This window comes from Apostichopus japonicus, chromosome 3 (genome assembly GCF_037975245.1).
Source record: "Apostichopus japonicus isolate 1M-3 chromosome 3, ASM3797524v1, whole genome shotgun sequence".
Taxonomy (NCBI): domain Eukaryota; kingdom Metazoa; phylum Echinodermata; class Holothuroidea; order Aspidochirotida; family Stichopodidae; genus Apostichopus; species Apostichopus japonicus.
In genome coordinates this window covers 5,306,406-5,329,009 of record NC_092563.1, presented here as the reverse complement: position 1 = coordinate 5,329,009, position 22,604 = coordinate 5,306,406, and the positions used below count along the sequence as shown (strand labels likewise).

Below are 22,604 nucleotides of genomic sequence, written 5' to 3'. Positions count from 1 at the left end.
ACATTGATCGGTAAGTTATTGTCATAACATATAGCTTCCGCCTTAAAACAAGCTGTTATTCTTAGAAATATAAGATCTGGCTGCTTCTCTCAGTTTATAGGATTTTAAACTCCACTGTAGCTGTTTAGAAGTCAGAGATAAACGTATGGAAACTTTATTTATAATCCTGAACAATTTCGTAAGACTGAAGGTTTTGCCTCAAATTAACATTTTGAAAGGATATAGCCTTGTTGTTTTTATTCATTTTCGATGTTAAATTACAAAATGTTCGTATTCCTTAAAAGAAAATACAGATCTAGAGTTATTAGAATGTGACTGTTGCTCTTAGTTTGAAAGGATTTTAAACTCCACAGTAGCCATTTGGAATTCAAAGAGAATCGTATGGAAGCCTTTTTTGAAGAAAGGAACAATGTCGTGTAACTTCACTTTCCACTTCCTTCTGTAGCCTTCCTGAAAAAAACCCTCATAATACTCTTTAGACCGTAACATGAATATGGTTATCCATAATCATGGAGCAGCAGATCTTTCCTTAAAATGAAGGTTTTCAAGAAGTCCTGTACACGACAAGTCCTAGTTATAAAAATATTTTGTGTTAAAGTGACGGAATCCTTCAAGCAATATGTAGTTTTATTTCAATAAGAAATTTGAATAAAGTAAGACAAACAGCAACGCCAGGAATGAAATGAAAACATGGAAGTTTAATTATTTCATGCTAATATTACTATTCCATATTTAATGATTTCACCAGACAGAATAGTTATAATTATAAACTACTATCATATCAAATTCATACCTATGTATATTACCATAAAATGATGCTAGACGCTTTTTCGTTGCGTTTAATTTTCCTTTCGATGAACATGGTCCCGAAATTAAAATCAAATTATGATTGTTGATAAGAGTGTTAAACTATCAATACTACTGAACTTGTAAAAGTATAAGCTGAATTTTTATGAACAGATAAGATTTGCGTGTACCGGCATTTAACATTATTGGAAATATCCATTCTTAAGGAATTCTTACAAGAGAAATTTAAAATTAGTTATCACCAAGAAAAAACAAGAAATGTACGAATATTCCTTAAGACAAAATATCCATTAGTTGAAATTTAATACATCTCATCAAAATTTATTGGAACGGCAATAAGAAACTTAAACATACAAATCGTTTGATACATCAATGATCACTGAGAATTACCGGCTGACTAATCACTTCATCAGGGAGTTGCTATTTTGGATCGCAACTACCGGTTTCAACTCAACATAACAAATATGATAATAACAATTAGTAGCTATTTTAATTTTAATGTACAAATGTATGGGTAGCATTGAATGTTAATGAAATTGTTATCTCATCTTTGCTATGTCGCCGTTCATCGTTACTAACAATTTCAATGCGTCAAAACAAAGTGAAAGTAACAAGTGAAAAAATAACCCCAAACTTATTTACAATATAGGAAACGATATGTAACAAAAATAGCCATAAAGCCCAAGTTCTTAGGTACCATGATATAGAAGAAACATTGAAAGTAGCCAAAATGGACGGCAAACTTTCCATCTCGAAATTTGAATGACAAAGGTTGTAACGGTGTTTAAACAAAGAATTGTTTACAGAAGAACGAAGAAAATTATGAAAGAAGGATTAGCAAATTTCGTAATATCGGGTACTTTCTGTTCAATTGCTGTGATTTCAAGCAGGTGGTCCAATCATCAGCTTAGTCTTTACTTGATAATGAATAGAAATCGTTTACTTCAGTTATATTCTAGCAGAACAAATGACGAGATAATATATATAACAATGACTTAAGTAGGCCAATACGCAATTTTCTTGATTCAGTTTCCTTTCTTATTGTCCTTCTTATTCTTATGTTTTCGACTTTCATGTCAGCCAGTCCGAGTCTATGTTTCTTTACAGAAAATATGTATATCATAGTTAAAAAGGAAATAAAAAAATATACACTTGCAGATGATACGATGGGGGCAGGGTATTAATTGCAGCAAAATCGTATGATCAAAACGTGGACTTAACGTTAGTTAGGTTGTAGCTGGAGTTGTCATCCAATAAATGCAAACTGAACGCTGTATGGTTTAATATTGATCCTGGACCAAACAACCACACAGAGCTTCTCGATCATGACTTGATATATGGAATTAGAACATTTCTGATGTTCTGATGTACATGGAAACTAATAACGCAAACTGTATAGACATATAGACCAGCGTTTAAAAATATACTCTCAATACCATTTTGGGACCCGCTAGTGGTTAAATATTTAAGGCACCTGACAAACTGCATGCATTGTATTTTCACGCAATTAAAATATATTTATGCAGGAAATGATAGCACTCAAGGATATAACAACTGGTGGTACCAAACTTACAGGCATCAACTGACTTTAATTTTAATGTACAAATGCATGCATGGGTAGCGTTGAATGTTAACGACATTTTTATTTCATCTTTATTATGTTACCTTTCATCTGTACCAACAATGTCAATGTGTCAAAGAAAGTGAAAATAACAAGTGAAATCAACATGAAATATTGAAAGACAAGATGCGAAATGATATGCCAACAAAAATAACCCTACAGCTTTTGTTAGTTCATGCTTATAGACTAACAGCTTCAATATGTACATTGTAGCTACCACAGAAAAGGTATGTCTTTTATGATATTACTCCGCCCACCCCAACTCCAGGAAAGAGGAAAACGGCACACTGATGCAAACACATTTTACTCGTTTGACGTAATTGCCAACGAACTTCTTGCATGATTGGCGTATTGTTGTTCCATCTAACAAGCCAGAATTCACCTTCATATGCTTTTTATGTTGGAAGTACTTACAAAGTGTCATTACGTACACTATTTAAGGCATCGTCCTTCGTAATTGTGCCCCATGGTATTATAGCCTTCTTGCAATTGTAGTACATTGCAAAATCGTCGTTAAACCTCGAAAGGACCCACTTCCAGTACATTGTTGGTTCATAATCTGAGATTGGATTGATATCCCAGTCCGGATAACTTTTCTTATAGTCTTTGTATGGCTTCGTTGGATGTGCACAAGTAAAAGCTGTACAGTGACAGTCGTAATATTCCATGTTTGACGCGACGTTTGCTGTGCATGTATCACATACAAGGTGTTGGGTAGAGCGTATTCGCCATCCTCCCACGCCGATTGGAAAATGCAAATTAGAAAAATGAACTTTGTGTTCTTTAACGGTGTCGTCGCAAAGAGTCTTGCAAAATGGGCACTGTGTCCCACATCCCTGCACACCCTGAGCTAATACAACGTGCAGTTTCTTCGGAAGGCATTCAAACCATTCCGTGAGACGTGTGACACTTCTAGTATTTGGGAGTTCAGCATCTTCGAAAAGTTTCGGTGGCAGCAAATTTCGGACAAGATTTCTACATTCTGTTGTGAACAGTTCATAATCAGATATCAATGCGTACATCTTCATTTCAGTGATTGCGTCTTCGTTCAAAGACGATTTCAACGTCTCTTCGAAATACTCAGTGAAATGTTCAACCCAGACTTCAAAGGAGACTTCATTTTGACAATCTTCTTTCAAAAAACGCACAGTTGATTCGAGCGATTCATCTGTCTCGCGCAGTACTTCTTCAATTTCGTGCGAGACGATATCGTTGATTCGAATACATTCGTCTGTTTCTTCACAGCATTTCTTGGCAATGAACTTTAATGTCCATGTTTGCAAATATGATGAGTGTCGACGGAGAAATCCAATGTAATTTTCAAAATTTTCTTCTTTGCAAGCATCTTCTAGTAAAGCGTTCAAGAAACGAGGTCTGCTACAAAATATTTCATCTCCTGCTTTAGATAATCTTTCGAAAAGAGTAGTGCAGATTCTGTTTTTTAGACATTCATTCAACGATGCCTTAATGACCAAGCAAAAGGACTTGGCTGCGAGATGATCTAAACATGTTCCGTCACACAAGGTCTTAAAATCCGCATACACGTTTTCTTTCTCTTTCTCTAATTGATATTGCACGCTGTTTTCCTTTTCAAAAGTGGTCTGAACAGCAACGCAAATTGGGAAAATCCATGAGCAAACATGTGCAATAGAAACAATTTGCTCTCGTTGGCTTAATTCTCCATTTTGAATCAAATCAGAGTAGAGAGATGATATAGTCCCTCTTAGGAGATTAGTACTGTACGTTGCACCACTTTTAATACTTGCCAGGAATAATGCGAGTGTCTGTAAAACAACAGAGAATACAATGTCGTATTTTTCACTCTCTATCGAGGGTAGTTCTGTCATGAGACACATATCCAGCATGTGTCTTGTGTTTCCTGTAGTGACCATTTTAGAAAACTTTTCAATTTGTTCTACTGAGAGGCCAGTTAAAATGCTGATTGCATTAGAAGGAAGAACATCTTTGAAACCATCAACAAACCTTTTCATTTGATCGATGATATTTATAGAATCAATCTTTAAAAGTGTTTGCACTTCGGTCCAAGATATGCGGTCAGAAAGAGCATCCATTTCTGATCGTATTGCCTCCTGGATATAAAATTCACACGCTTCACGAAGAAGCCTTTGACGACATGTACTGTCTATCCCACGATGCCTGTTCAAGCAGTCGTTGACCCTTTTAAAGAAAACGCTCGTTATTTCAAAAGAAAACCATTTCTTACCGCTTTCATTGGTGACTTCATGATGAATTACTCGCAGCTGATTTTGAAAATTTTCGTCACTGTTTTCTGTCGAAAATCCAAACATGTCTGGGACTAACCAAGTTGCCAATTTACGTAAGATGCTGCTAGCATCATGTTTTGATGTATTGTTCTTCAGGCATATTCCTACGTACTTTCTTATTTTCCATTCCGTAGATATGTCATCTTGTTTGAGGTTTCCCAATAATGTCATGCTCGCCATGATCTTCCTCAAAAGGTTGTATTTCCTTGCACTGTGGGACGAATGCACAATTTTACAGGACAACGTCACCAGAAAGTTAGTCTTACTTCTGCACCCAAGGCAATAATTTGAGACGATGCACTTCAATATATCTCTGATGGACTCAAAGAAACTTTCAGAGAGCTCGAAATCGTCGTTACGGCATGCTTTTTCTAGGGTACTAATTAAGCAAGAGGCTTGTGTAGTAATTTCTGGACTACACGGTCCTATCTGTGTGGAGGCGTTACCAATATCGTCTGCAGATTTTACATTTGGCATGAATTCACAGAGTCCCAGAAGTTTGTGTGAATTCATCAACTCCTTCATTTCCTTACTGAGGTTCGTATTGTTAAGAGTTTCCTGGACACACATGCACAGGTCAGATTCAATAGTACTTCGAATTTGTTCTTCTGTGTTTGTTGGATGGTCCAACTCGATATTGTCCATGCACTTGGACCACTCTTCTTCAAACGTTGCCTTAACGTCTTCTTCAGTTTGCCTACATATTTCGTCTTTACACAAGTCAGCATAGTCTGCCCGAAACTCATTCTTTAATCTTTCTGCTACAGGGAGAACTTGCTTTCTCAAGTTTGCTTTCAACTTTGGTAGAATCTGGTACTCCTTGGCTTTGGCGTTACTGATAACATCTGTTTCAGCCCTTATCATTTTCTTCACAGTGTCAAGGATGTTCTTTTCGACAAGTTCTAGGTCACGGTAAAAATAAGTGGAATGCTGTTTAACAATCTCGAATTCCCTACTCTGCAGTGTTTCATCTGTAGCAGTGCGAACTTCCTCCATTTCCAAAGCTAACGTTTGTTCAAGTTCTTGGAGTAATGCCGCTTTTCGTGCTTCAATGTTCTCCACGGTTGTATTTCTAATTTGTTGCTTTGCTTCCAGTTCCCATTTCAACATGCCCTGGGTAAGACGTAATTGTTGCTTCTTAAAAATTTGCGTAAACTTGTTGTATTGTGCGATCTCGACAGAGTTACGGAAGTTGAATACAAAATCCTCTTGCTTCACTGCATTCCAAACGCTACTAACTCTCTTCTCAAAATCTGACAATTTAAACGATCGAGTGCTCTCCTTTATTTCTCTCAAAAGAGCCGACTTAAGCTTTAACACAGTCTCACTGTAGTCGTGATTGGGAGACGACATTGAACCTCTCCAAAGGCTGGGAATGTACTGCACGTTATCGTCTTTGTTGTCAATGTTGACAATGTTAAAACAGTCTGAGAACTGTCTGTACTGATCCTCTTTCCGTTCTTCGGCTGCGGCGGTCACGACAGCTTGATCAAGTTTTTGGAGTATACTCTGGGTACTGCTCTGGTTTCTATATTGAGCAGTTATGTCAGCTACGAATTGCTGAATTAGGTAGCACGATGAACTCAAATGAACCTCTTTCATCCTTATGAATGCATGCGCAGATATTTGAAGAATGTTGGTCAAGTCCTCTCCCACGGTTTGCCCTCCAATGTTGATGAGAGTCATGTCGGAGAGACACAAGGCGAACGTCGCTAATTCATTGTCCTCGCTTTTCTGTTCAGCGATTGCTTTTTCTGGCGCTTTTAGACCTTCTGTATCTATGACTGCTATGTACTCACAGCCGATTTCTTTTCGAAGGGTATCAGATAATGGTAACAACTGCATGAACACGCCTCGAGTGCATCGACCTGCACTCACAGCAAATCGAACACCAAACATACTATTGAGAAGCGTTGACTTACCACTGCTTTGTATGCCAATGACTGATATAACATACACAGACCCGTCCCCAATCTTCTCATGAACCGCTTTCAGAACTCCCTTTACCCACTTAATTGGTACATGGCACGCGTCTCCATCAAAAATCTCCATAGGGTGACCGCTTAGCAACATTTCAGCAGCCATTTGCGGTAGTAATTTGAAATCGAAAGGCTGTCTTGCGTTTCGTTGATTCCGTTGTACAGTGTTATGGAAGCACTCATATATTTGTCCGAATTCCCTAACGAAATGCTCGAAACCTAGAGAAGATGCATCAAATGTTTTTGTCTTCTCTGTAAGATGTATCTGCAATTTACTTTCCTTTGATTTCAATTGTTTCACATCTGCTTGCATGGATCTGTTTTGTTGAATGGGAATGGAAGAAACGTTAAGCCTTCTTTGCAGGTCTGTTATCTTTGCAGCGGTATCCCGTAGCTCATCTCTAGTTGTCTTCATGTCATCTAGAAGGGGACGCAAACTTGCAAGAGAAACCTCATTTAGGTAGTGCTCGAGCCAAAACACCAAGAATTGCCTGTACTCTGCAGACGTATGCAACAGTTCTTCGTAAAGTAAACGCATCTCTGTAGTCATACCTATCTCGCGTTGCTGTTGCCTTTGGTTATTTTTTGCCGTGTTCAACCTCGCAAGCTCCCTTTCTACGTTGCCTTGTGCACCTTTCCAGCTGCGGTCTTTGTCAAGTTGCGACCATTTTTGCCATTTCACTTGCAAGGGGAGTGCCTTTAGTTTGTACTGTTTGGGGTTTTCTCTGCATGATTGTAATATTTTCACGGCGGCCTCCCTTGCTTTTGAGCACTCTGGATGTAATGTATCCACTGCAATGCCAATTTTTTCACAAAATGATACTGCGCTGTCAAGGTTAACTGGGAGTGGCTTCCCTTCTTTGAGTAGTCCCTTCATTTGATAACATATCTTTTCGCTGACATCGACTGATGCAAGAGTTGACGTGTCAACGACATTCGCACCTGTTTTTTTGATAGAAGTAATCAAATACTCATCTTCTTTACATCTGGAAACTGACGTTCCATTTGAAGACAAAATTAGCAGTACTTTGCTCTTCCGAGTAATTTCGTTAAGCTGACGCAGTATCTTTTGCACATCTCTTTTGTTGACGAACACTAATGTGACTGCTGCATAATGACAGAGAAATTGGACTTGCGCAGGGAGATCTAATGCATCTCCCCTGAGATTTAAAAAGCAAACTGCTCTTTCCAGGGAATGTTTACGACTTTTACGGCTACTTGGAAGGTACCACACCGCTTCAAGTGTCCCTTTGGATAAAATGGAAGGGGCAACGTCCTGCTCTTGACTACAGAAGTACGGATGCTCGTCATTTCCATGAACAGAACCCAAAATTTTGTTCAAAGTGTTCGATTTTGAGCAGGCTGGATTAGCAAATCTCACTGCCGCTACAACCGGAAAGGGATAGTTTGTAACATTAACTTCATTAACAACGGAACTTGCTGGGTCCTGCCATGCTTTCGATATCTTCTGGATACCCCACAAAAGAAATGAAAGGCTGTTTTGACTTAAATCTGGAAGAATTATAGGAACAGCCAGCTGACATGCTGACAATTTCGACAAAAGCTCTTGCTTCAGGAAAGGATCGCAATGCATAAGAATGACATACACAATATCTCTGCAACTCAATCTAACTGTGTTAGTAGAATCAAAAGAAGAAGGGTCACTATTTGGATGTTGAGATGGGACGGCTGAAAGGATGAGGTTGGGCTCTTCCAGTTCATTAAAAAGTCGTATTGAACGATAATCGTATGATATTAAGCGAGTTAAGAAACCCATGACAACATTTACAGGAGATAGAGTATCTTCAAACAGATGAATACGGTCAAGCGTCATACTATCTATTATGGTTAACCTTTTACCATCTTGCTGGCCAATCCCAAGCAATTGAAGAACAGTTAGCACATAATCTTCTCTCGTGTGTGTTATTTGTCGACTGCAACGACTTTTCCTCGAAGGGGTTGGCAATATTTCACTTGCTCTTAATGATGTTCGCGGCTCTTCATTTGACGGTAGGTAGCCTTTACGTTGTCGTTGGTTGGGAACTTCAATAGATTGTGTAGTATCTGTATTGTGAAAGAGAACAATTTTCTCCCATAAACTGTTTATACTTTAAGAAAAACTAGAAGGCCAGGAGGCTTTGTGATACTTTGTCCTTCATATAAGTTTAAATATGGAATCAGTTGATTGATAGATCCACTGACTGAGGACAATTGTGTCCTATAGTCAAGTACCGGAACATCTGAAATGAGTTCCACATAACTTGACCATTACAAAGGATATACAATTCTGAAAGTTGGTGACAGATGACAGACATACGTGGAAGTGTTAATCCCTCTAAGCCTCTCAACAAGAGACTTACAAGAGCAAGTCAAATCCTGTGTCACTTAATGTGATAGAGAAGCCATTCATGAAATAAATGTTAGATTTTTTGAACTTTTTCTGCAAATTTCATTTTGGCACATAAGACTTAATGTTACTTGTTCTAGACTTTCAGCTATTACGAATGATGAACATTTTTACTGAAATATAGAACTGGGACATAGAGAAGGTTTCTTAAATGGTGAAAAATATGGCAAACTAACCCCAAGTTTAAAATGTGACAGCTACGTAGCCCGTGTAAAATATAAAATTGCAGAAGAATGCCGTGACGGGGCATGAACCACCCAACTACAATTTCCAGAAATTTTGTAGTTGGGTAAGTTATTTCACATAACATGTTGACCACTGACCACCTCAAACTCGAACACTGCTGAGAACAAATGGGTTATCGTACTCATAAGGTGCATAACAAGTATGAAGTAAATCCAAGCTTTCCTTTTTACTTTGACATCTTTTGACTTCAAATGACATATAAAGTTTGCAGAGACCAATAGCGCTCTTGTACGCAATGAGGTGCATCAACAGGGGCGTATCCAGGAGGGGGGGGGGGGCGCAACAGGCGCGATTGGCCGTCACCAAAAAAAAAAGTTTAGCAAAAAAAAAAAAATTGATGACGACCTTTATGTGAGATGTCGGTGATCGCTCACCCCCCCCCCCCTCCCGTATGCTTTATTTTTTGTTTGCCAAAAAAAGGTTCTGGCGAAGTTCGGCCGCATAATAGTTTTAGAAACATAGATGGTAATTGTGTTTGTATTATCACTATAAACACTAAGTGACATGCCAGCCATACTAAATTGTGCATTTTGTGTCCATATTTACTGGAAATGTTGCTTATTATTAAGGTCGAAAAATGGATCACATATGGCCATGGGCGGCGATCCTGGGGGAGGGGGGATATATCCCCCATGAAAATGGGTGGAGGGGATGTAATACACCATATCCCCCCCCACCAAATGCCAGGGATAAGAATATTTTCATGCCTACATTTATGCATCTTCGTTAATGTACGGCTTTTTTTTAGCTTCATTTCTCGCCTACCATAAACGCAGTGCGATCTTTTCAAATAAAGCGTCTTTATAAAGCAAGAATAGTTGACTGTAGGCTTCATTGGCCCTATAACAACGAAATGTATTATTGCGCCCACGGTATTGATATAGTACATATATGCACCCTCATAGTATTCATATAGGCCCTATAGTAGGCCTACACACGTACATGTTCCCTCGAACAGCTGAGAATCTCATGTTACCAGGGTAATGCTTAATACACGTTTCACCTGGATGCCCTAGCAATCGGTACCTAGGAATGTAACTATGTGTAATTGTGTATTGCATGTGTATAGGCCTATAATAGCCTGCATGAGGCCATTTTCTTCATCGAATAATATAAAAGAGCTCTCGAACATTCTAACGTTGCGCCTGAAACAAGATTGACAGGGGCAATTTTCCCAAAATAACACCCGAAATTAAAAAAAAAGATTTTGGATCCTGATTATGAGATATTTCGGACATGACATCCCTATTTTAAAGTTGGGTATATGCCGCTTGGAAACCTCGGGAAGTGCCGTTTCCGGCCATCTAGAGGGTTTGTTAATCCCAAAATTTTCTTGTACGCTTCGCGCCAACCCATGGTGGCGTTACGCTTAGATAGTCAACAAGGTCATACCACCCCCCCTCTCGGAAGTACGGATCGCCGCCCATGCATATGACACCATTTTGCATTTCAGCCCTTCTTCGAAAGCAAAAATTGTACACCGCTCCCCTTAGACCCATCCCCCAGGACGGCGATCATTCATGCCTGACGCCCCCCTATTGGAAAATCCTGAATACGCCCAAGATCAACATACCAAGTATGAAATAAATCCAATCTCTACTTTGTGAGTTATCGTGTTTAGAAGGTTTTCGGACTATGACCTGTTGTTTGCTAGAATTATGGGCAACCAATGATTCGTCTTTTTCTTCCTAAAGAATTTTTGGTGAAGGAAATAGAGGTTAACAATGCGGTACGCTCACCTGTTGGCATCGAGCAAACCGTCATAGTTACTTCAGTCGAACCTTCTGAAAGTAATTCCTGATAATCTTTGACCAGATCCAGGGCTTCATATGTCTCCAGCTCTTCCAGTAGTTCTACCAACGTATCTACATCATTCTCGGTGACAATGCCCTTCGTTTCCCAGATAGCCATCAGATGGTGGAACGGTCGTTGCAGGTCTTCCATCTTTAGTACCACGTCAGTTTGTTCTGTTAGTTGGGCAAGTTCGATAACCTCTGCAGTATCTAAGTATTTTTCTAGCTGTCGTACCATTCTACGAAAGGGCTTGATCTGGAATTTTGCAGCCTTACCAGCGCTTTTGCCTTCATTAGAAGAAAATAAAGAAAACACAAGTTTGCTTTATTCTTTCTAAGCAGAATGAACCAGACAACAGCCTTGCGGCTACAACGCCTTGGCGCCATTCAACGTCATAGTCTCAGAGTGAAAGATAACTAATCCACTCCATCATCTTCTTTCCATTCCCCATTACTCTTCACTACATGTGTTGCCATCACACACCCACGTGTTTTTTTCCTTATCCCGCAACCCCCCCCCCCCCCACCTCCTACCACCAGCATTGACTTTCAAACCATGCAACTGTACCTACCAGTTGAAAATGAAGCGATTCCATCACTTTGCGATGAGGTGGTAGAGTTACTAGCTACGTTTGATGGGATTGATCTGTCCACAGGACTCCCCGTTTGTGTAAGGGTAACGTCTGGGGAACTTCCCTCTTTCGAACTGCTTCCATCACACTCGAAGGTCCGACGTGGTGTTGTGCTTTTTTCTGCATTTCCTGTGTAGATAGATATGTATTTGTGTTACAAATTTACTGAATTTTCTGAGGATGTATAGGAACTTCTGTTCCAAAATAAGTGAAGATTTACGAACAATTTTGCCGCGTAAATGGAAATTAACATTTAAGTTTGATTTAATACAAACGTTACCAATGTTTTCTATGTGCCATTTTGCAAATAGATAAAACTGTATTACTTGGTGAAATTTCCATTCTTTGTTACTATTTATGCAGAACGGAGGACCAGATTCTAACACAAAGCAGATGCACCTTTATGTAAGATAAATATGCACATGGTTTACATTTATGTCAGAATATGTACATATAGCGCTGTTACCGTTACCAACTGGACCACACCACGATTTCGCAAGACAGTATCATCGTGCAGGTTTCCTCATGACTATAGGAAGAAATTGAAGTCATAATATGCCATAGTCCAAATTATGAGTGCAACTAATGTTTTTATAGCCATGAAGGTTTCCCCGATGCTGCCAGAAGATGATGACGTTGGTTCCTCAGTGCACGCTTACAAGTTCAAATGGAAACATTCCTTTTATAAATTCTAAATGTTAAAAGCCTTTAACGTCATATAAATAAAAAATAGAATACATGGATATGTTACACCATTTTTCTGTCAGAAATTTACGTTATGTATTGTAAACATGTCATTGGGGGCCAAAGTCTTTATGTTTTCTCACTGAGTTTTGTGTCGCATAAGAGGAGCTGTCCCGGCTGCGAATATTTTTTCCCCAAACTGAACTGACACTGAAATTATTTCCTCGATTCTGATTGGCTCTCAGCGAGCACGTGATATACTTTAGTATTCAACATGGATCCCTCGATAATCTGTCGATATCAGTATGATCAACACGAACAAATTCAAGATATTCACATTAGCAACTTTCGAGAACTTTTGGTAGGTATATATGAACGAAAGTATATAGTGTTCTTAACACATAGAAGCAACTATTCCCAGCTTCTGCGCCCAATATAGGCAGTCTTCGACCGTTTGTTTACTCGCTTGACTCCGCTCTACACAACACATGTAATGTAGCCTATTGTACTGTGTATAGCATATACAACACAATAAAACAGTGCATTTGTAATTGTATACATGTAGCCGATGTACATACCCTACAAACACGATACATATCTTGAATGTATCCGTTACATTGCACTTTGGGCCATATGTTACATATAGAGCCAGCATAACAGATACTTAAGATATAATTTATTTTGTTTTGTAACTTCAAAGCGCAACTAATACATAAAATAAGTATATCAGTTACGTTGCAGTTCAGTACATTTGTTACACATAAAGACAGCGACACAGTTACTGAACATATACGTTCTTTGCTTTAGTAACTGTTATTTGTAACTAATACACACAATATTATTGTATCTGTTACAGTGTATTTTGGGTCATATCTCACATATATAGACAACACAACACACACATAACAGATACATTACTTCGTTTCGTAATTTTTATTCGTAACTAAAACATCATGACAGCATGACTGTTTCCGTTACATTGCACTTTTGGGCCACATGATACATATAGAGACAGCATATATACTTAATGGTGACAAAAAACAGCCGCTCGAAGTGTCATTCCGTCCACCCAGAGTTTTGACATACTGTCCTTATAACATCATTGTCTTCTGTTAATCGCTGCTACCTTCAGCCAGGCCACGAGGTGGTAGTATACGGTGGTTAAAGTTGAGGTCGCTGTATACTGTACCGATGAACGTCAACAAACAGAAATTACAATAGACCGGTGCACAGAGCGGGTGGTCATGTCATGACCTTGACATCCAGTTTTCCTGGGTATACCTAGCCTTGCCGCAAATGATCGCTACATGATGTGATTGGCCATCGAGTCTCACGTGATTGCCTTACTTACCAGACATACGTCATATAGTCAGTGTTGGCCTATGTTATTGGCTACTGAAACTTACGTGACACAGAATTGATCTGCCTACATTGGACATTTTCTATCGAATCAGGCAGTGTATAAGGAAGATGTAGGCGTGGTTTAGGCTTCACTTACAACAGTTACAGCTGGCGATTGGCTATTGAGATGCCCGTAATAATTTTCCCAACCCTATTTGGGGCAACGTAAATGCGGAGGATTTTGGTAAGATGGTAAAACAATTTCATGTAACATGAACGGGCTGTAACATTGTCTTTCTTGTGTAAACCCCTTTATCCGAAGAGCACGCGACGTGGAAGAGATAGGCTATAGCACCAGTCTATCAACACTATTGCGAACGTGCAGTGGCGTTGTCAGGGTGGCCTGGGGGGGGGGGCGGAGGCACTTGCCCTCCCGTCACCAGGTGCCCCCAGATGAGATTTGGAGTGTTAAAAAATAATCAAACAAAAAATTATTAAGTACTCTAATTCTTAAATTCTCAAAGCAAAAAATTTACTTCAAGTTGCAAAATATAGCACCAGATTGCATCTAAGGATCCTTAATTTATAAAACATGTCTCGAGGCGAAATGGTTAATTTCCATTTTATGTATAATGTTGTATCCGTCTAAATTAAAAAACGTAAATTCGGGAATCCCCTAGCTACGCCATTGTGCATGCATATATCCCAGTAAACATTTTGACGTCGGATCGACGTTGGGTTTGGGTCGCGTGAAATGGTCGGACCGACGTCTCCCACGTTTCCGTTTGCAAAGTGGCGCAACGTCGATTCGACGGCGATTCAGACGTCCAATATTCGTTGGTCCGACGTTTGGCTGACTCTTCGGTGTACCGTTCAAACGACGTTCATTGGACGTCTTTCCAACAGTTAATGTCGACGTCGATTAGACGTCGATGAAACTGTCCAATATTCGTTGATCCGACGTTTGGCCGACTCTTCGGTATACATTGAAACGACTTTTATTGGACGTCTTTCCAACATTTAATTTCGAAGTCGATTCGACGTCGATGAAACCGTCCAATAATCGTTGGTCCGACGTTTGGCCGACTCTTCGGTATACAGTTAAAACGACGTTAACTGGACGTCTTCCCAACATTCAATGTCGACGTCGAAACGACGTCGATAAAACCGTCCAATAATCGTCGGTCCGACGTTTGGCCGACTCTACGTTATACCGTACAAACGACGTTCATTGTACGTCTTTCCAACATTTAGTGTCGATGAAACCGTCCAATAATCGTTGGTCCGACGTTTGGCCGACTCTTCGGTATACGTTGAAACGACGTTTAGTGGACGTCTTCCCAACATTCAATGTCGATGTCGAAACGACGTCGATAAAACCGTCCAATGATCGTCGGTCCGACCTTTCGCCGACTCTTTGGTATACCTTTCAAGCCACGTTCATTTGACGTATTTCCAACATTTAATGTCGACGTCGAATCGACGTCAATGAAACCGTCCAATATTCGTTGGTCCGACGTTTGGCCGACTCTTCGGTATACCGTTCAAACGACGTTCATTGGACGTTTTTCCAACATTTAATGTCGACGTTGATTTGACGTCGATGAAACCGTCCATTATTCGTTGGTCCGACGTTTGGCCGACTCTTCGATATACCGTTCAAACGACGTTAAGTGGACGTCTTTGTAACACATCATTTTAACGTCGGGTTGACTCTGGGTTTGGGTCGGGGTAAAAAGTCGGTTCGACTTTTTTCCGACTATTTGACAGACTGTTGCAAATCCACGCGACGTCGATTCCATGTCGATAAAGACGTCCATATTGCGCCGGTAAGACGTTTATCCGACTATATTGAAACGACGTTAATTAGACTTCTTTCCAACATAAAATATGTACTCCTTTTGGTCGTAGAAAAGTCGTACTGACGTTCCAAACGGATAGTCCGACGCAAATCTGACTCTCACAGTACAACTCTGACCATATTATTGATTGTTGTTGCGAGTGCCTTATAGTTTACTAACAAATTACACAATGTATGGTAAGTTTGTTTTAAATCGAAAAATGAAAAACATGAGTTGACTGAAATATTTCGTTTTAAAAGAAACACGGCCCTTTTATATTTGATTACAATAATATGATAAAGTCACAAGAAATGTCTACTATAAAGTTAATAGAGGTAAAATGCGCTACATAGCATAGACTATATATGTTACTACAGCTGCATGTCTATTAGCTTCCAGTTAAAAGGCAATAGAAGTTGCTGACTGTTGTTCCAAACTTGTCAACATAAACCGTTGTGGTAAAAAGGAACGTTCTACATGTACATTGTCGTACGAGTTACACCCCACCGCCGATGAAATGCCATATGTTAAAGTCCCATTCAGAGTTTCCTCATGAATTTCAGAAAACAATCTTCCGAATTAGATTCCAACGTTTCTTAACCTAAAAACACTCTGACCAGGTGGGTTTTATGGAGAAAAGCTGTCGCAATCGAAAGAAAGAAAAAAAAAATTTCTGTCGCCCTTATGGCGGTAACGATTTACTGTAATATCACTGCGACCGCCTACGGTTCATTACACAAATGTAAAGAAAATAGTCCATGCAGTCCTATTGGTATCGCATATTAAAAGTAGAAAAGGTTTGACACCGCTAGGTCACGGTAATCTCCCACAAAAAAAATGGCATTCACTACACTAGAGGTAGGGAAAATCCCGAAAACACTCGAGAAGTACAAATAGGAAAAGTACCAACAAAATAAAACAATGTAAACAATAAATATTGAAAGCCACGAGCATTTTCCCATAACAGCAATCCAAAACAAGTCGATTGCCTCTGTAATACAACTGAAATTTCGAAATCTAAATGTTTATACATTAGTTCTGGAGTCGTTACTAACACACGTAGATTGAAAATGTCGGTGCCTTTGTGCATATACCACATTCTGTCTATCTACATGAAGCAAGGCTATTATCCTCGTTGCACTTTTGACATTCCCTTTGTTCCCACGATCGCATATAAAGAAATACATAAGAAATTGCTTGACCTGCTATTTCAGACGTCTAGTCAATTCAAAGAAAAACAATAAAAAGATAAACAGCACGTGACGTTTCTTTCTCACTCTTGGTTGGTCCTTTCAGTGACAGATTTGATGAATTAGGTAACATTGAACCAATCAGTGACCAGATGCCCGAACATGAGTGAGCTCAAACTTGAACGTGCGGAGTTGTTATTTCAGAGGCATGTCAGTAGGGTAAAGGTAGTCGAAACAACCGCTCTTAGTGATCGTTGTTTGCGAACGTACAAGCTATTTAATTAAACATGGTTTCTTATCAGTAACTTAACAACGCTAATTGAACTTTCATTTAGAGACGGGTAGAGGTAATCTTATAATCAACGGAATATTTGACTCATTTACTTAAGCAAGGGCGAGAAATCGAGATACCAGTTACACCGAGCTCACAAGGCGTCGTCACACTCACAGTAGTAAACCGCCTCAAAACACTTGTTACGGATCTCCATTCCAGCCTAATAACTTTTTCCAATTAATACGGGAATATACGCAAAAATAAAGATATCGTGCTACCAAAAACACGGAATGAGCAGTATCGATTGAGTTGATAGGTAAGTACATATTTATCCCATCAGTTTTTTAATCATCATGTTACTCGTCCTCAGTTGCCCTAGTCAATATACCAGAGTAGAAATAAGATTCCGAGTTGGTCATGCCCTGGATAACACTACATCCTGTACAGGAAGGGCATATGCCGTGAACCTATCAAGTATCAACCGATGTTTTCAATAGCAGTTGGTATATAGTTGCAGTAAAATATTTGTATATACTATTTTTATTTGTAGCTTATTTGGCTAATGCTTGAATCCCAACACCCTCTAACTTAGATTAAAGTTCAGGCCAGGATTTCCTTTGAAAGATTTTTTTTTTTTGTAAAGTCGGTCTGCGTATCGACCAGCATGTAGCAGTGCTAATTGAAGGTATGCAGTATTTCCGCGAAATATGCCAGAAATTTAAATACGGTCACCTTTGGTCATAATTCTTAAATTGTCTCTTATTACCGCCTTGGAGAAATTTACCCCACTGAGAAATTCTTTCATCTTGGGTGTTCATTAAGAAAATGTCTGAGAACAATTTGGAGGATAACGACCTCCAGGAAAGTTATTTTTGAAATGTCTAGCAATTATAAAGTGCTTTAATTTGGGGCCTATACAGACTACCTTTAAACTGGGGGTGGTAGCTTGATAATAGTCACCAAAAATATGGTGGGATAACAAAATTGCCAGAATGGCTTCTGGTCACTACCAATCTTATATAATAACTCACCATTTTGTATTTAAGCACTCTTAATTTGTAAAAAAGTAGCACCATCCTCTGGGAAAGGCACTGGAGGAGCCAGGAAGCAAACAGAATATCACCAGCATGTAGTTTATAGGTCATACAGGCACTTTGGGCTGATATGGGGCTAAGGACTACTTTGAATTGTAATAAAATATCTTTCACTAGGAGAATGGAATTGCATTTGATGCAAGGATGTACACCCTGCAAGAACTTTTTACTGATTACTTTTACTGCTGTAGTCTTCAAAATGTGTTAGAAGACTATAATATAGCCAGTACTAATTTACAAGGCATGTTTAGTGAAAGGAACAGTTTAATGACAGTTCAAAAGTGTCACACTAAAGTTAACAATGTGAAAGCAGTCTTGATATTGATAATGGAAAGATGATCTAGTTAGGGTATCAATTAGAAATCACAATGCAAATAGATATATTAAAGGATTTATATTGAAGTTAAAGTTATTGACTTCAATCAAGCTGACAATCTGGCTGTTGTGCCTGCCTGTCCTTGCGGGCACCAGTCCGGTCTGCAGCATAATTTAGCCATAATTTAATGACTGCTTCCACCTGTGACTGGGTTGCTGTTTTTGTCAAAGGGTTTCTTGAGATGGCCCCTAGGGACAATAGGAAAATACGAAGAGCAATTATAAGTATAATCACATAAATAAACCAGGAGAAAATGTAATCTAATGACTGACCGCATGGCTTAATTGATACTATGTTGTTTATTTCAGGCAAGTCTCATCCCAAATGATTGGAGGGCATTGGTGATACTTATCAACTTGGTCCAATTTTACTGCTCTACTGAGCACTTTGCAAAGATGAGTACATTATCTTATATGAATTACAGTCACACATTGCAGTTTGACAAAACCATTAAATCTACACAAAGTTGCTTGATGGTTAAAATATGGGCCTTGGCCTTTTTGGAAAGATGTATACAGTGCATAATGTTTGTGTGTAGTTCAGTGTGAAGCTTTTCTACATGTAACATGATGCAGCATTGAAGCACTGTTAGTTTGGCACAGTATATATAGCATTTGAACAACTGGGACGATTTTGTAATTATAGGCATTTGTATTCCTTGGTAAATTGAAAAATATCAGGAAACAGTTGGATAACCCAGCCAAAATGAGAAGGATAAACAAAGGGCATGAGACAGGGTGGGGGGGGGGGGTCCTTATAGATTAGGTAACCAATGGACAGAGCACTTGTGAGTTCATAGCCCATCGTGGTGAAACATTGCGTTCAATGGTGGTTACTACATTCATTCATTTATTTACTGTTCTCCAACATTTTATCTCAAACTTCTGGGCTGGGCTGTGTAGCATATTAGCAACAAGTATTAAACCAGTACTTAGAAATGGGGGCAAATAGAGAGTATGAAGACACACCCTTCAATTATATTTAACATAATTTTTACTTACTTGTTGTATATAGTTTTCTTATTTTAAAAGCCTTCCAACTTGTCTCGGGCTCTGTGGTAGTCTTCAGAGCCTTTGCCAAACTTGCTGAAGATTTGAAGGGGGGCCACAAACAAGTACCCTCAGAAACCATCCATTTCTCATTGATGATGGCTATCTCCTTAGAGTCCGTAAACTCCACAATGTGATACAATGGGTCCATGCTAAGATTGAGTAATATAATTTTTCTAATTTATGTTAAAGTGATGATCATATATGCAAGTAAATGAAGTGTAAAATGTATAACATTAAACTTAAACTAACAGTAACTGGCCTCAAGTCTCCTTAATATAAACTTACTCTTTAATGTAGGATAGGCATAGCAATGAACCAATTTCCATGCGGTAAAAGTACATATTTTTTTTTAAATTTCCCTCGAATGTGATACCTGTAGATTTTCACTTATATTGTCAACTTATAAAATTCCTATACACATTGATTCACAAGGGATAGCTAAAGTAATTTTCCTTGTGAGTGAATGATCGATAAACCACATACAAATCATCATTGGTAACAAAAAAGTTTTGCACTAGGCACACATTATTCCCTATTTGAACACAATTGTCCCCAGTGCAAAGAGTTATATGGACATTCAAATCTTTGTGATAAAAGTAGGTATGCTGTGACATAGCTAAATGTCCTTCTGGCACTGGCCCATTTGAATGTTCTTGTTTGAGGATATTGTTCTTCATGCTTTTCTGAATTTCCCCCTTTCTCAACAGATGCCCAACTACTTGTCGCAGTGGCAGTGATGGCTTTTTCACCATTTTCTTCAATGTGCCCAAATTACTTTCAAATGGAAATGCAGAAACATTATCTAATGGACCATATTTACGTGCATCATCAGCAAGATGAAGCAAACAATGTACATTGTACACTACCATTTCCTTGCCATACAATTTGGAGAAATGTGCAACAAAAAAGTTTTAATAATTCTTCAGAATAATCAATCAATGATGATTGGTTACAAAGCATTGGTGACAACAGAATTTGAACTGCAACAGAAAGCAGCAGGAAGTTGTGGTAAAGGTTCATTGGTATTTGGCTAGAAAGGACTAATGGACCAGTGTGGACTAAGAATTGACGGAACTCCGTAGCCTTCCATCTATCAACTTCTCCCTTGATTTTTTCCTGAATGAGGTAATAGTCACCTCATGTAAAACAGCATTTTCTTCCGACGAACATTAAGAGTGAAAAAATACGAATGAAGCGGTATCGTTTGGTCTTAAATTTTAAATTTTTTTTGACCTACCAGGTCAAATTGCGCAATAAACAGATGCTGAGTTGTGTGTGTCCTGGAAAGTCCGTAAACGCTACAACTGTTAGGATAGCAACGTTGCATGTTGCTAACATTCTTTTGAGTAGAACTCGTCTGTCCCAGGTCGGTAGATGCACTGTTCAAATAAACATTTACTGGGCCTGAGAATGAGCAGTTTTTTAAGAGGTTCAGAGCCCCATTGTATGATTGTTCGACAGGTTTGGACTTGTAGTAACCGCAGTGTTATTGCGAGTCTGAAAGATCGCTAGGCCTAGCACCTGGTCAGTCATGTCGTTACTGCTAGAAGTAGTGCTAGTAGTAGGCATAGTGCTTATGTTATTGCTAGGCTTAGCGACACGGTTTCTTCTGTTATAGTGTCAATATTGGACGCTTTACGCTTCGGTTCTTCGTTGAAGCACCGCTGACATTAGCACTAGCTCAAAATTAAGCTCAAAATTAATCCCTATGTCATTCATGTTACTCGAAGTATTTAGCTGGATGATGTAAGAAGTACGTACAGTGTGTATTGAGACTCGGTGTGTGTGAAAACATGTAATGTACTGCTGTAACTAATTGCAAGTAGGCTATATATACTGTACAGTATTCTTTTGCAATTTGAAACATTTCTTTGCCCATAAACATATTTGCATATACTCATGGCAACGTTACACCATGTCTTCATTTCTTTTAATTATGACTTCATGATTGCCACGGCAACAAACCAGGGTTTGTCTAACATTTCGATCCTGAAGCAATTCTCCTCTCTATACACTCGACCAGTCTCGAATTGCATTCGAGACTGGTCCAGTATACAGAAAGTTGGTTTAGGCATTTATGAATGTTTCTGAATAAATGATTGAATTGAAACCTTGCAGTTTGTTAACTTTTTTAGTATTCTGTTATATTGAAATTATGTTACCAGGGTAAAAAATATTTTATTCATCGAAATCATCAAAATTTAGTTAGTTATCTAGATATAAAACCCTTTTGTTACAATACTGGTTTGCACTTTGTTTATCAGGATACCAAACATTTTGTGTAAAAATACCGACTGTACAGTTACATAGAATGTTACAATAACAATGCAGTTTGGTTATCAACATACTAAAGTAACAAAACTTTTTGTGTAACAAAACTGTTGAAGTTACATTATAAATTGAATAAAATGTTTTGTAACAACACATTACAGTTCTGGTTATCAAAATACAAACCTTTTTTGTGTAAAAAATATTGTCACAGTTATGTTAACTGGTTATGTAAAATGTTATTTAACAAAAACATTACAGTTTGGTTATTAAGATAGAAAACTATCTGCGTAACAATTCTCTTACAGTTACATTATAAGTTACATACAATAACAACAAAATTACAATTTGGTTATCAATTTACCAACTCTGTTGTGTAACAATACTATTACAGTTACCTCACTACGTTACATAATATTTTGTGGAACAATATCATTACAGTTTGATTATCGAGATGCCAAACATTTTGTTTCACAATTCTGTTATGGTTACATTATTAAGTGACGTAAAATATTACAAAACGGTTACAAGCTGGTACGTGCACGAGGTTACATGTATGTTACTAAATTATATAACCTAATGTTACAAAACATGTTACATAACATGTTAGGTAACTGGAGCAATACTATTATGCAAACATTTTGTGTAACAATTCTGTTACAGTTCCGTTATTAGGTGACATAAAATATTACGAAACGGTTACAAGCCCCTGCG

The 22,604-nt window shown here is 38.5% G+C and overlaps 1 protein-coding gene across 3 annotated transcripts in view; it reads right to left on the bottom strand.

Moving 5' to 3' along the window:
* Window positions 1–22,604, bottom strand: part of LOC139961170 (uncharacterized) — a 176,080-nt gene that overhangs the window by 43,365 nt on the left and 110,111 nt on the right. The window contains exons 3-5 of one of the 3 annotated variants that reach the window (XM_071960177.1): window positions 11,711–11,899; window positions 11,085–11,426; window positions 208–8,756 (exon numbers count right to left, since the gene is read on the bottom strand). The exons of the other annotated variants lie outside the window; for them this stretch is intronic. Of the exons in view, the coding sequence (XP_071816278.1) occupies window positions 2,839–8,756; window positions 11,085–11,426; window positions 11,711–11,899 (6,449 nt within the window). The 3' untranslated portion in view covers window positions 208–2,838. Of the gene's footprint in view, window positions 1–207; window positions 8,757–11,084; window positions 11,427–11,710; window positions 11,900–22,604 lie in introns of those variants that run through there. 3 annotated transcript variants of the gene reach the window in all.